Source organism: Lolium perenne, chromosome 5 (genome assembly GCF_019359855.2).
Source record: "Lolium perenne isolate Kyuss_39 chromosome 5, Kyuss_2.0, whole genome shotgun sequence".
Lineage (NCBI taxonomy): Eukaryota > Viridiplantae > Streptophyta > Magnoliopsida > Poales > Poaceae > Lolium > Lolium perenne.
The window spans coordinates 8,184,966-8,197,966 of NC_067248.2; the positions used below are offsets into that span (position 1 = coordinate 8,184,966).

Consider the following 13,001-nt stretch of genomic DNA (forward strand, 5'->3'; position numbering starts at 1 on the left):
AAGGAAACACATGCCTCCTAGAGTGGGGTTAATAGGTGGTTTAAATTTTTTACGAGATAGGCTTAACAAATACGGAATAAGACTAGCATTTACTTTGTCAGGCCTAAAACATATATACTATGATTCACCTATGTGTGCCAACAACTTATGCTAGAAAGACAAATAACTATGCGATAGCAAGATATATAATTTCAAGCACGAAATCCATCAGAAAGTAAATAGCATAAGTAAAATGCTCGAGTATAGAGATAACCGAGGCACGCGGAGATGATGATTTATCCCAAAGTTCACACTCTTGCGAGTTACGAATGATAATCTCCATTGGAGAGGTGCGATGGCCTAGTGTTTCCCGAGCATCACAAGAGGCATCACCCTAAGGTGTGGTTGCACGATGCACACCAACGCCAGAAATGCCTCGCCCTAAGATGTGGTAACACACCACACACCGAACGCGACAAAGTCCTCACCTTATTTTCCGGTGACCTTCGTCACAAAGGCATAGGTCACGGTTCCACTAAGAGATTTCCTTCAAGGCAGAAACCGAGCCTTACACAAAGCTTGGGCACACATACACAACTTAGTCGGAGGCTTCCAAGAAATCGTCACAAAGGCCTCAAAGCCGTCTAGGGTTCCAAGAAACTCAAGAGTTACAAGCTTCTCACTTTCACTCCCACGAATCATAGTGAAGAACTCAAACCGATGGAGCAAATGCAATGGCAAGAACATCACGTAGATGCTCAAGTCCTTCTCTGTCAAATTCCAACAAAGCTGCAAAACCTATTGAAAGAACAAGAGAGTAAGAACAAATAGACAGATGAACACCGAATTTCACGCCAAGAACTAGATCTAGGGATTCCGTCACAAAAAGGGAAATTTGATTGTTGAAAGTATAGATCTAGATATCCTCTCTCTTTTCCTCAAATATGAGCAAGAATTATGAAGGTATTAGAGGGAGAGATCGCTCTCAAATGTTGGCAATGTAGGAGAGCAAAGGGAGGAAAAAGAAGTGCAAGAGAGAGAGGCTTGAAAAGGGCAAGCAGATTTCTTCACATGGGCTTGGGGCCCGGCAGTGCCGGCATGGGCCGAGCTGTAGTATTGGTCCAACAAGGACGGTATTGCCAGCCTGCACATAGGCATCCAACCCCTTTTTCTTTTCTTTTAAACCAAATAGAAGGCACACTGCTGCAGTATCTTGAGTTTGGAAACTCTCATCAAAACAAAATAAATTTTATTGGAAGGAGGACAACAAGAGCTACCCCACAAGTGCGGAAGGATTTTCTATGAATTTTAGAGAGAAAACTCTCAATATAAGAAATCGAGAAAAATCTAATATTAAAAACGCAACAAGTAAATCATGCGGAATTTTTTCCGATGAACTAGAACTTATCATGAAAATAACCACAAACACTAAAATATCACATGAATAAGATTCAAATAACAACCAAGAAATATGATGCAAGTGCAAATGGTTAAGCTCTCCAAACGATACGATCGAGTTACATACTCGAGACCCATCTTAATAGTATGGCAAAAAAACCTATAACCTAGTCTACCTCATGAAAACTCACTTTGTCTCTTTTAAACAGAAGGCCTAAGCCCGGCTTTAAATTAATAAAGCCACAACGGCAGATTACATGGATGCTGAGAACAGCTTACAACATAGAGAAGAACAAGGAAACATAAAAGAACATGAAGAACAACTTGCAACTCTAATGTCCTCTTCAGCAAACAGAGCCCAGCACCAGTGGAGCTCGAGGAGATAGCTGGTGTGGCATGATAGGGAAGGCACCAGGGAAGCAAGCATCAGCCTCAACCTTTCCATCGCCGCAGAAGGCTCCCTGCCTCCTCGCCCTGGCTCGAAGGGAGCCGTACCGTCGGCCGATGGAGGCGCTCCCCTGAGCTAGGTTGTACACTAACGCCGGGAACCGAGGGAGCCGAACCAAGCACACCAACGCCAAGCCACACAAAGAGCAACACAACAGCAGACTGGGGATCTCGAACGCATCGGAGACGAAGCAGCTGGGCACGCTGGAGAAGATCACCGCAACACCTCCAAAACACACAACCTACGTCCACATCCTACCCGAGCTCCCCAAGGCCGCGCCTTCAGCAAGGTGAGCGACGCCACGGCGCCACCGCGGCCTAATCCAAGATTAGGTTTTCATCCAGGGAGCAAGGAGGAGGGGGAAGGACAGTACCTCGGCGGCGCCCCCAGCAGGGAAGGCGGCGCCCATGGACGTCGTCGCCGTCGTGACAGGTAACACCGGTCAGGGATTTCTCCCGGTCGCAGAGTCCCGCCACCATCAGCTTGGCTGGTGCAGGACCAGCGAGCTTGGGCGCCGTTGTGGAGAGGAGGGGCCAGCGGCTTCAGATCTGGCGCCGGCGACCACCGAGGGGGCCCCAGGCCATGGCTAGCACCCGCCGGCTCCGGACCGCCCACACGGCCGCGGAAACCAGCCCGCACCCGCAAACCCCGCTCGCCGCCGAGCCGGAGCCGCACCACCACCAGATCAGGGCCGTCGCCCTGAGATCCCGGGCCCCCACCGAGGAGGCCGCCGAGCAAGACCCCGCACCCCAAGCTGAGCCAGGGCCAGCCATCGGAGCCGGAGGAGAGCCAAGCGACCGCAACTGCTACGGTGAACCCGGCGCGAGGTTCCTCCACCCGTATGCCGCGCGGGGAGCCAAGGGCCCAAATCCCCGCTGCCCCCTTCACCGGCATCGCGAGCCAGGGCCGGCGGCGCCTCGGGGAGCGACGAGGAGGAGGGGAGGGAGTGGCGGCGGCGGAGACTAGGGTTTCACCCCCTCGGTCGCCTGGAGGGGGCGACGCGAGGGGAGCGGTCTTTTTCCGAATCTAATCCTTTAGATTGCACTCCTCACTTTGTCTCTCTAGTCTCGTTCGAAATCATATCCCTTTGCGCGCCCAGCCTTGCCATCTCCCGTGTATTCCTTCGGTTTCTGTTATGTGTCGCCCTGAGTTTCCTACTGTGAACGATGCTGGCTTGTGATTACCGACAATTCCTTTTGTAATGAATCACACAATGGTAGCTTGTGTCTACATCTTTTCGTGTTAATTGGTTTCTGCCAGGTGAAGGAAGAAGATTGTGTAGCATATACGTACACTCGATCGGATAGAATAGGTATCTACTACTAGCTCAGAGGGCACCTCCGCTACGTGGTACCGCACCCAGTGTCCCTCGATCTTGGCCCTTTGGCTCAGGCAGTGACGGGCGGCGCATATAGTGTTCCTTATATCTCTAGATCGGATGGGGACCGGTCATGTTCGTACACAACATCAGCCTAAGCGGCTTCAAAGGGATGCAGCACGAAGCTCTGTTTCCTATCAACATCAACACCATGGGCATGTCTGCGCCAAGATTTCCATGTCACTGACACACGTTGAAAATTTCATGCCTGCTACAAGCCTTGGATGCGATGAAGACATCTTCACAGGTTGCTGTTCATTCAGACATGGCTTGCGGGACAATGTTCCCGTCCATAACAGACAAGAGTTCCTACGACCTGCCGCTTCTCAAGTAGTGAGTCACGATTTCCAAATGGCTAACCATGCAACCGAGTAATGCCACCAGTCAGGATTGCATGGTCAATACCACATGATAACTTCAGGCCGAAAGTACAGAGATTGGTGGCATGTTCGTCAAGGTATTAACATTGAATTTTCGTTTTTGAATCTCCTTGGGGAAATCTACCAAAGCTAGGCAGGCGGAGTTGATGTAATTAAACGAAGCTACACACAGATCGCAAGGGGGCACCTACACCAGCCATGGCACACGTGGAGTACTCGGGAGTTTCCATTCTTAGTGCTTCCTTCATATCCATTACAAAATGCTAAACGAAAGCAGGCCTACGGACCCATCCATTGTACAGGACCCACTAGTAGTTTCGTTCCAACTATCCGTTAAAATGAGCTGCTACCTCTCCTTCCTGCTTGTGCTCAACTGCTCATTTGGCGTAACAGAATTATGACCTGTTAAGGAGAAAAAAGTACACATTATGTTGCTGTAAAAAGAGCACACAATCTAAGTCTCATGTCCGAGTTAAAAACCATATTTGTTACTTGAAGGAGTAGTATATATCAAGACCGAGAAGACACGTTCGTCTCATGCCGAGATTAGTATTAGGGAGAGCACAATAATACTCTAGTACTCTTTTGTGTGGTACTCTATACAAAATATTCAACATGTAAGTGTTTTTCAAAATTGCATTCGAAGGTTCAGAATTCTCAAAAGCATATAGGAGAGTGTTTGTGCATAATAGCATTTAAAATCCAATATACTCACAGAAGATAAACTATTTCACACATACAAATGGCCTTTAATTTGCACCAGGTGGCATTTTTTCCTAACATGTCACCATTATTTTCTTTTTTGGACCATACAATGGTAATCTACGGAGTATCTGAAGCACAATAAAAAAGACTACTAATTTGAGTGTCTCCTAAAAGACTAGGCATTTGACAAGCACAGGGATTAGACAAAACAATCTATTTTTGTTATTTTAAACATGTGCTCATTTCTATTTATTGTACAAACATCACAGGACGGCATACATACTTCACAACAGAATAGAGATGCAAACAAAGCAATCGTCACTTGCCTTGGCTCACTCGGTGAGGTGAGTTCCTGGGTCGAGTGACCACACACCCAGCTACACAAATAAATAAAACAGAGTTAAAACAAATGTGTAGCAAAGATCAAAAAACAGGGCAAGTATTTTGTATCCACGTAAATGAAGCCAATCACACATAAACATGCAGTTTTGCATACACACTGTTTCTAGGTGTAGGAGGATGATATATAGTTTGGCAACTGCTCAAGAAAATCTGCAAGCTATGCCTACTTCTTTCTACAGCAACCTTTTTCCAAGCTGATCGCGATCCACAGTTGGTGATCCAGTGGATCTCGAGAAAAGTCATAGATGATATGAATGCCTTTCTGTGTCCTCTGTTCTCAGCAGAAGAGGTGAAAAATGTTCTGTTTATGATGGCCCCCAACAATCCTGGGAATTAACGGTTTTAAACAACAGGTTTTACCAAAAGCATTGGTACCTAATTGGTGACACCATCACTAAGGAAGTTCGTGGCTTTCTAAATGCTGTTCTGGTGCCACAATAGGTGATAGAGCAGTGTTGGTCCTCATCCCGAAGATAAAAACATCCTCTGTCTCGTACTCAATTTCAGCCAATTTCTTGGCGCAATGTAATATGTAAGATCTGTTAGTAAACTCATACAAATAGACCGGATGGTTCTGGATGATATTAATTGACGAACAGAGTGCATTAGTTCCAGCAGGTTAATTACCGATAACGTTCTCATGGCTTACTGATGTATCCACTATCTGAAAAGAAAGAAGGGCATATCTGGAGCTTGAGTTATCAAGATTTAATAAGACCAAATCATATAATTTGCTTGAATGGGATCATCTTGAGTAATTAATGACAAAAGACTGGGTTCTGCCATAACATGATAGCACAAATCATGGAGTGCGTTCGTTCTGTCAGAGCCTCAGAACTTAATGGGCTCTAAGAGTTCTTCATCCCACTAGAGGAATATGGCAAGGTCAGAACTGATGGAACTGCTAATGGACAACAAGCCATTTAGCCCTACTCGTTTCTTTTACGTGATAATGGTTTGTCCAGCATGTTGAAATACGAGGGTCTGCAGTATTTATTTGTCCAAGGGAGTTCGTATTGTCATTCATGCCCATTGGATTCCCCAGCTGAGTAATGGAGGAATACAATCGGAATAGGACCAGTTTGTTCACATAAATAAGTCTGCAATCTTTTTCGGTGCTAATTGTGATTCGGTGCTAAAATAAGTAGCTGGGCCTTCTGACGGCTTTGGATAGCTCAACAAGGGAGGACTGTCTTCAAGAATAAGGAGCCTGACTTCCTGATGGAGAAGAAATTGAGTTCTGGCAGAGGAGATGTGTTGCTAAAATCTGTCGCTCCAGCTTAGTTAATTACTCGATAGGCTGCTTCCATCTGAGCAATCATACTTTCAAGAAGATCAGAGGCTCTGTCTCCAACTATCGCTGCCGCATTGCATGCCTCAATTTCTTATAGCAAGAAGAGCAAGGGAGGTAAGAGGATAAAGGAGTACCGTGGTCGCTGTGGCACGCCCCACATGGCTGGTCAGCAGATGACCCACTGCTGCTTGCTTGAAGCTTTGGGAGCAGGGAATGGACAAGGGAGAGCAGGCTGACGTGCTCAACTATGTCTGTTTTTCTGATAATCTAACATATTTTTGTGTATACATATCTATTGTACATACATACTCCTATTTTTTTGGTCCCAAATTATACTATACCCATGGAAAAAATTTATATACTTGAAACATGGAACAGAGAATATGGATCATCCTTAAATAAGACTTGGCTGAGAAAAGATGTATACCTGGTAGTGGCATACAATATGGTACACAATATTCACCGTCGTCAGATACATTCACAGTTAATACTTTGACTCTCCTAACATTTTTACGCGTGCAGTATACCTGAATCTGTAAAGCCAACGAGATATATTTCTCAGTGACAACATTGTGCTAATCATGGTTTCATATAAAAACACGAACGACACGGACAAATTAAATCACTATTAAAATAAAATAAAAAACTAAGTTTACCTTCAAATCCAGATCAGAATTAAGGCCATCTCCACTTTTCTCCATTATGCTCAGCAGGAGGTTTTCCAACTGATAAACAGCAGCAAGAAATCAAAGAGAAGAATAGCACAAAATAATACTCCATTCATTTGAAAATAGATGACATTTTACAGTCGGACACAATATTAAGTGCGAGTTGGCACAAGAATAAAACATGAGTGAAATGTCATTATTTCAAGCGAACGATATCAAGAAAGTTGCAGGTGACGTTTTTTCTTTTGCAGGTGATGTTGAAGACAAGATCAACAAGTACTTCCATATGAAAGCAAGCTGGCATCAAAAGAAAAATAGAATAAAGGAACTGAAATATGCAGATGGGAATTGGGTGGACAATGCACAAACATCCAAATTGATGGTCTCGGATTTCTTCAAGGTGCTGTACACCGAAGACCCTGATGTGAACCCCAATCAGCTGCTAGCACGCTTTGAGCACAAAGTCAATGAGTATATGAACGCGTCCTTATAAAGAGAATTGTGTGATGGCGAAATTAATGACGCTCTGTTTCAAATAGATCTTATTTAACACTGGAACTGGAGAATATTTAATACTTCTGGTCGAGGTCCAGAGGATGCCCATCATGCTACCGTTTGGTGCACCAAAGCCCTGAGCCTTCTATCTGAAATACGCCCAATAAAAGTATGGCAGCTGCCTTCAGAGGAAACCCTTCAGGAAACTGCTACCAGACGGGCTCATTATTCTCCTTGCAGCTGTCACTAGAAGACAAGATGGAAAATCAAAATGATGACATTATCCGTAACAAAGGTTGAGTCTTCAGTGTCATCCATAGTCATTTTTCTGCAGAGTTAATTGGAAAGCATCTATCTAGATTGTCACAAGCAGGAAGAGCAACGATACAAAAAGGGAAACAACCAGTCTACTCGGGAGGTAACGTGGAAGTCTGGCAGATGAAACAACACACTGAGATTCGAGGGTCATGGAAAAAACATGATCAGGGATGGATTAAACTGAATACTGAATGTCCTTTGTTGAAGCCACCATCCAGGGAAGTTTGGGGATGGTTGCAAGGAATAATTAGGGAAATGTGATGACCACAGTAGGGCAAAATATTCAGTTGTGCGCAAATGCAAATGAAGCAGAGATTGCCGCAGTAGTTGTGCAGCTTCAACACCTGACCAAACTCTATGCAGGGTCGTCTGTCATCAATACTGACTCTACTTCCTTCCATTCACTGCCCAAGAAAACAGTGCACAGATCATGATGGTGTACAATTAGCATGGTTTTTAACGTGGTAAGGTGTCCTAAGGCGTTCTACCCCCGCCTTATAGCCTGAGAGCCTAAAGCAGGCAAATTTCCAAGGTGCTGCCAGGGCACCTTATCGCCTAAGTTTCCTAGGCCGTAGACCTTAAATACCATGACGATTAGCAGGAGGAACATGATCTGCTGCAGTTAGTCTCGGAGTGGAGAACTAGCAAAGTTTAAAGAGGGGGGCAACAGAGCTGCACACGAACTGGCAAATTTAGCCACAACACAAGGAGTCGATGCTTTTGCAAGTGTGCCTAGTGTCAATGACCTCAGTTATTTGTAGTTTATTACTGTTATTTGGTCTATATAACACTCATTTCCCTCGAAGAAAAAAACCATTGCCCTTCCATGTAAATCTTTTATTTTCCAAACAAAGGCACGAAGTTGCCTCTTTTTCCTCCCAAAGCAAGGCAGCACATGAAGTGTTGATTGGGAAGGGCAAGCATCAACAAGAGTTAATTAGCCCTTTTCTTCAGGAGATCAATGAAGGCCAATATAGGAACAAAGTGACCTAAACTGAATAGGAACTGAAGGATAAATATTTTGAACAAAAAAATGGAGGCTAAAGACATCTATTCTGAACGAGTGAGAGAATAATGCAAATGTCACGTACATATGATATATATTCACTACCTAAACCTAACAATAATAGGCACATAATGCACTAACCTCCACAGTAGTAGAAATACTTTTTCCATTAAGACATTCAATAACATCTCCGATTCGAATTCCACATTTTTCAGCAGGAGAGTCTCCAGACACCTGAGGTTGGATTGCAATACCTAATCCTTAGTATGAACACCAAAACAAGCAAACTCAGGAAAGCAACAACAAAACAATATGTACCTCCCGAACAACAAGACCCTCGTCAATTCCGCACACAATCAATATCTGCTCAACACGAACAGGGTTTAGAAGGCTGATGGCATCAAATTTCAATCCAAGGTGGGGTCGAGGGATGTGCCTATACAGAAGAAAAATTAAATACATTTCAAATATGTAAACATGAACACATAAGTGTTTCTAAATGAACAACTGGTTGAAATCTTGTAGCCAACATGTTACATTAATAAATTTTCAATACCATACTAGATCAAATAATTTGACTTAAATAGCATTCTAAGAAGCTCAAAGAGGGCATGCCATAACCTTATATTCAATACAGTTGATACCCCACATACCTAGAAATATAACTGCGAGTTATGGAAAAGGATTATGGAAGTTAAGTGGAAACATGTATTTCCACCTAATTTTCTGTGTGTCTTTTGCTATAAATACGATCTCTATGTGTCACAATACATGACCTTTTCAAATCCTCGCCACTCAGCCATCAATATTGAGAAAATGGCATCACCTTAAAATATACTTGTATAATATATACTTTTTTTTATTGAAGGGCTCATATTTTCTGAAAGTGAAGGTCAAAGTGTAATCTTGGAGACCATATCAATTTCCACAACAACACATAATGAGACATAAAGGGAGTAGAGATAACACATGAAAGCCAATAGTGTTAACCACCCATTGCCTCCATAAAGATTTCATGATGAATCATTCACAATCTTGGTTTTTGTGGTTCTTCTTTGATTCTTTCCATCTAGGCTTCATCAAGATTCAACCCCTAGCCTAACTGTACATGATTTTTGCTTTATGTGTTATTTAACAGAAATCTAGTAAACATACTCATTGTAAAACATATAAGATGTTAACCAGGACTCGTCAAGGTTATGTCCCTAGCCTTGATTATACATGCACTTCGCTAAATAAATGTTCATGGATTCAAATATAGAAATTGTAAAATATGAAAATAAATGGCATGGGAAAAGAGAAGCAAAAAAAAAAAAGATAAAACAGACCGGTCCAAAAGAAACAGGCAATAAGAATGAATCAGCTCGATAATACAATTAATAGAGCTGTTAAGGAAACATACCGGAAGTTTCTCCACAGATGAAAGCACTTGAGTAGAATTGATGAAGGTATGAAGGACGCTCTTGAATAACTGCAGATCATTCCCACAACCTTCCCGTCTAAGTCAACGACAGGACCTCCTTTATCATACTACAACATTTGAATAGATAATATTGGAAGATACATTCAAATAAAGCATTACAAATACATTAGCTATAACTTCGAGTGGAATTTACGTATACCGTACGATCTCGCTGTGGCCCTTGAATGTACATATGGTGATGCCGCTCAGACTTGGTTGGATTTGAATATTCCACTCTACCATGATTTATCAGTAGATCGGAATGTTTATCTCTTCCAAGCTCAAAAATGTCTTGAGCACATTCCACATTATCACTATAAATGGGTAACTGAACAGATTGATCCACTTCCAATCTAATTCTCAAGAAAGCAAGATTATAGTGCTTCTGGTAGTAGAGCAGGTCGCCCTCTACAGTGATGTAACCCCGCAAGTGGACATTTACCTACAAAAACAATTTAAGTTAATGACTAGCACAGCACATGTAAAAAAGTTTCAGGACAAGTAAACATAATCCACAGTAGAGAGTTATGTAGTATAACTTAAGGCGGAACATACTTAGATTAGACTAGAAGCAAAGAAATTAACCAAACAGCTAACCTTAGCATCAGAAGCATACTGGTCTTTGCAAAACCAAGGATCCTGCGTTGGGTGCTTTGTGCGAATAAGAAGTGCCGTCGTCACAACGGTACCAGTTCTGCTCTCATTATCGAAATCAATCCAGAAACCAGAACACTGTGCTAGCGGCTCACCATCTGCAATTCCATATATATGTAGTAGCGTCAAGTTTTCGACAACAATGTCCAAAATAGAAGAAATGGGAAGATGCTATAATAATACCAATCGAGGATGAAATCCCGACGACAAATTGAGACGCACGAAGCACCATCTTCCTTGCAGGCTCACGGATGTGAAGAAGCGTCGAATCATCGACCAGGCAATTCGGAGGGTGTTCGTTATAAAGCGTGGGCAATCCATGATGCCGATCTACAAGCAGAGCAACACACACAAAGTAAATTTGCAGGTGTAAATCAGACTTTTGGACTTGAAAAAATTCTCTATAGTTCGTTAGATGGTATATGATGAGCAAAGAAAGTAAACACAATATGCGAAAAAAAAATTTTGATTTATGCAGCATTGCAAGGATGATGCATTATGGTGTTGCACTACAATCTGGAGATGTTTTTGTTGGTCAGATAGATGGTATATGATGAGTAAAGAAACTTGAAAATATGACGAGAGATGGAGGGGCACAAACTTATTTTTTGGCAGAACTCTCTGTAGATCTTGGCTAACTCACTGTCGCAGTTGGTTTCCTCGGGCTTGTAAGGCACACGAATCGGAGAGCTGACTGCAGATGAGCCATCATCATCATCATAATCATCATACTCATAATCATCATCCGCCCAACTTAGACTATCCTGGCTTTGCTCGAGGACGCTTTTCCCTTTCTTGGACCTCTCCGGTGATACTCGCCGGCTGCTCCCATCAAGCTTCATTTTCCTGCACCCATCCGCCTCGCCGGCCGCATCAAGCTTGGTCCTTGCCGATTGGGTTTCCTGCTGCGCGCGCGCCCTCGAGCGGGTCGTCACCCCCAACGTGGCGACGTTGGTAGAGGTCCCGCTCCGTTTCCGCTTGCTGCCGGGCGCAAGGGATTCAAGAGACTCCGTCGACGGCATTCCTGGATCCGGAGCCCTGCCCCTCTCGAGAGACGGCGAGCGGCAGCACTGGCCCTCCGTGCGGCCGGCGGTCGGCGCTCTCACGATCCAGAAATTAGCATAGCATTGCTCTCGTCTGAGTTCTGGCGGCCGGCGGCCGACACTAGCATTGCAAGTTCCAGCCAAGAGTAATGAAAGCATCCTTTATCAAAAAAAAAAGTTCCAGCCAAGAACGAGATTCATGCGGGATAGAGACGGACGAGAAGGCTAACCATCAGTCCAAGCGGATGCCTCCGCCACGGCCACGCTCTAACTCCGGCAGCCTGCGCGGTCGGGTAATTTCCGCCGCCGCCGCGCCTCACTCACTCTCTGCTCTGGTCTGCCACGAGACTTGTCTATATCTGGGCCGCACCGAGATTCTTGCCTGGCCCGTGAGGGATGGCCTGCGTACCTTCACAAGCTCTCGTGCTGTTGATACGGAGACAGTAACGTGTCCCCAAGAAAATTTATATAACTGAATCACGGATGATATTTAATTTCAAAAAAAAAATAGAATCACGGATGGTATTTCACTAGAGCAGATGGTAGGTGTAAAAAACTGCCATATGCATCACACTGGGCCAGAAAAAGAGCTAGTAGATTAGATAGCGTTGGTGTAAAAAAAAATGGTACACCATGTGGTATATACTTGCACCACTCTGAGAGGTGGTGTAAAATTCAAAATTTTCAAAATGATATTCTAGAGATAGCTAGCTATGTATGCTATAATGATGTAAAATATCAATACAAACTACAAAATGACAAATCCTGACAAATCTTATAGTGAATAGTGCACATTTCAAGAATATTAAATTTGTCAGATTTTATTCATTTTGTGTAGCCTAGAACATAAATTAGTTTACATTAACATTTTAATTAGTATTATAGATTATTGGCTACCTCTATAATTTTATTTTGATTTAAAAAAATTAAAATATAATTTTGACACTTTAAATATAAAGAGCTACATATATAGCTTGGACTTTAAAACACCGCACTTGATTAGATTACCAAATAGAGAATAGGGACTCCAACAATCTAGCTTATAGGGTGATGAGCGAGGCAACAACCGACCGAGTCGGGAGAAAAAGGAATATATCGAGAGAAAAGGAACCGACGGGTGACGGCTTCACCGCTTTAGCTTCGATCCAGATAACAAATTATTTGGGGTGTTGTATTCCTTCCGTGCATGGCTACATGGTTCCTGGACGCCTGGCCTAGCCTGGTCATTGATATATCATTAAGGAATCAACATTCTAATGAACGATGGCCCATTTCCCCTCTCCCCTCTGCACTCTCTGCACTATATGTTCAATGTACTAATTTACATAAAGCTACCATAATTTGGGCTAGGGCAACAAGTCAATACATTTT

General features: G+C 43.4%; 1 protein-coding gene across 3 annotated transcripts; it reads right to left on the reverse strand.

The window, feature by feature from the left end:
- Positions 1-3,649: 3,649 nt before the first annotated feature.
- LOC127299034 (uncharacterized) lies at positions 3,650-12,019 on the reverse strand. 3 transcript variants are annotated; one of them, XM_051328905.2, is made up of 12 exons: positions 11,861-12,019; positions 11,189-11,751; positions 10,771-10,917; positions 10,531-10,685; positions 10,094-10,375; positions 9,874-10,001; positions 8,790-8,907; positions 8,613-8,705; positions 6,641-6,709; positions 6,412-6,517; positions 4,615-4,665; positions 3,650-3,985 (listed from the first exon to the last, which is right to left on the reverse strand). In XM_051328905.2, the coding sequence occupies exons 2-12, from the start codon at positions 11,607-11,609 to the stop codon at positions 3,930-3,932; spliced, it is 1,626 nt and encodes a 541-aa protein (XP_051184865.1). In that variant the 5' UTR covers positions 11,610-11,751; positions 11,861-12,019; the 3' UTR covers positions 3,650-3,929. The 3 variants fall into 3 exon arrangements, with proteins under 3 accessions (XP_051184865.1, XP_051184864.1, XP_051184866.1); XM_051328904.2 differs by having other exon boundaries at positions 11,189-12,015; XM_051328906.2 differs by lacking the exons at positions 3,650-3,985; positions 4,615-4,665; positions 6,412-6,517; positions 6,641-6,709 and adding an exon at positions 6,716-7,393 and having other exon boundaries at positions 11,189-12,016.
- Positions 12,020-13,001: the final 982 nt, after the last annotated feature.

Coding starts and splice junctions, on each gene's coding strand:
- LOC127299034 (XM_051328904.2), bottom strand. CDS start 11,789: ATGCTTTCATTACTCTTGGCTGGAACTTGCAATGCTAGTGTCGGCCGC. Junction 10,918..11,188: donor AGAGTTCTGCCAAAAAATAA/GTTTGTGCCCCT, acceptor CTCTGCTTGTAG/ATCGGCATCATGGATTGCCC. Junction 10,002..10,093: donor GGCCACAGCGAGATCGTACG/GTATACGTAAAT, acceptor CAAATGTTGTAG/TATGATAAAGGAGGTCCTGT.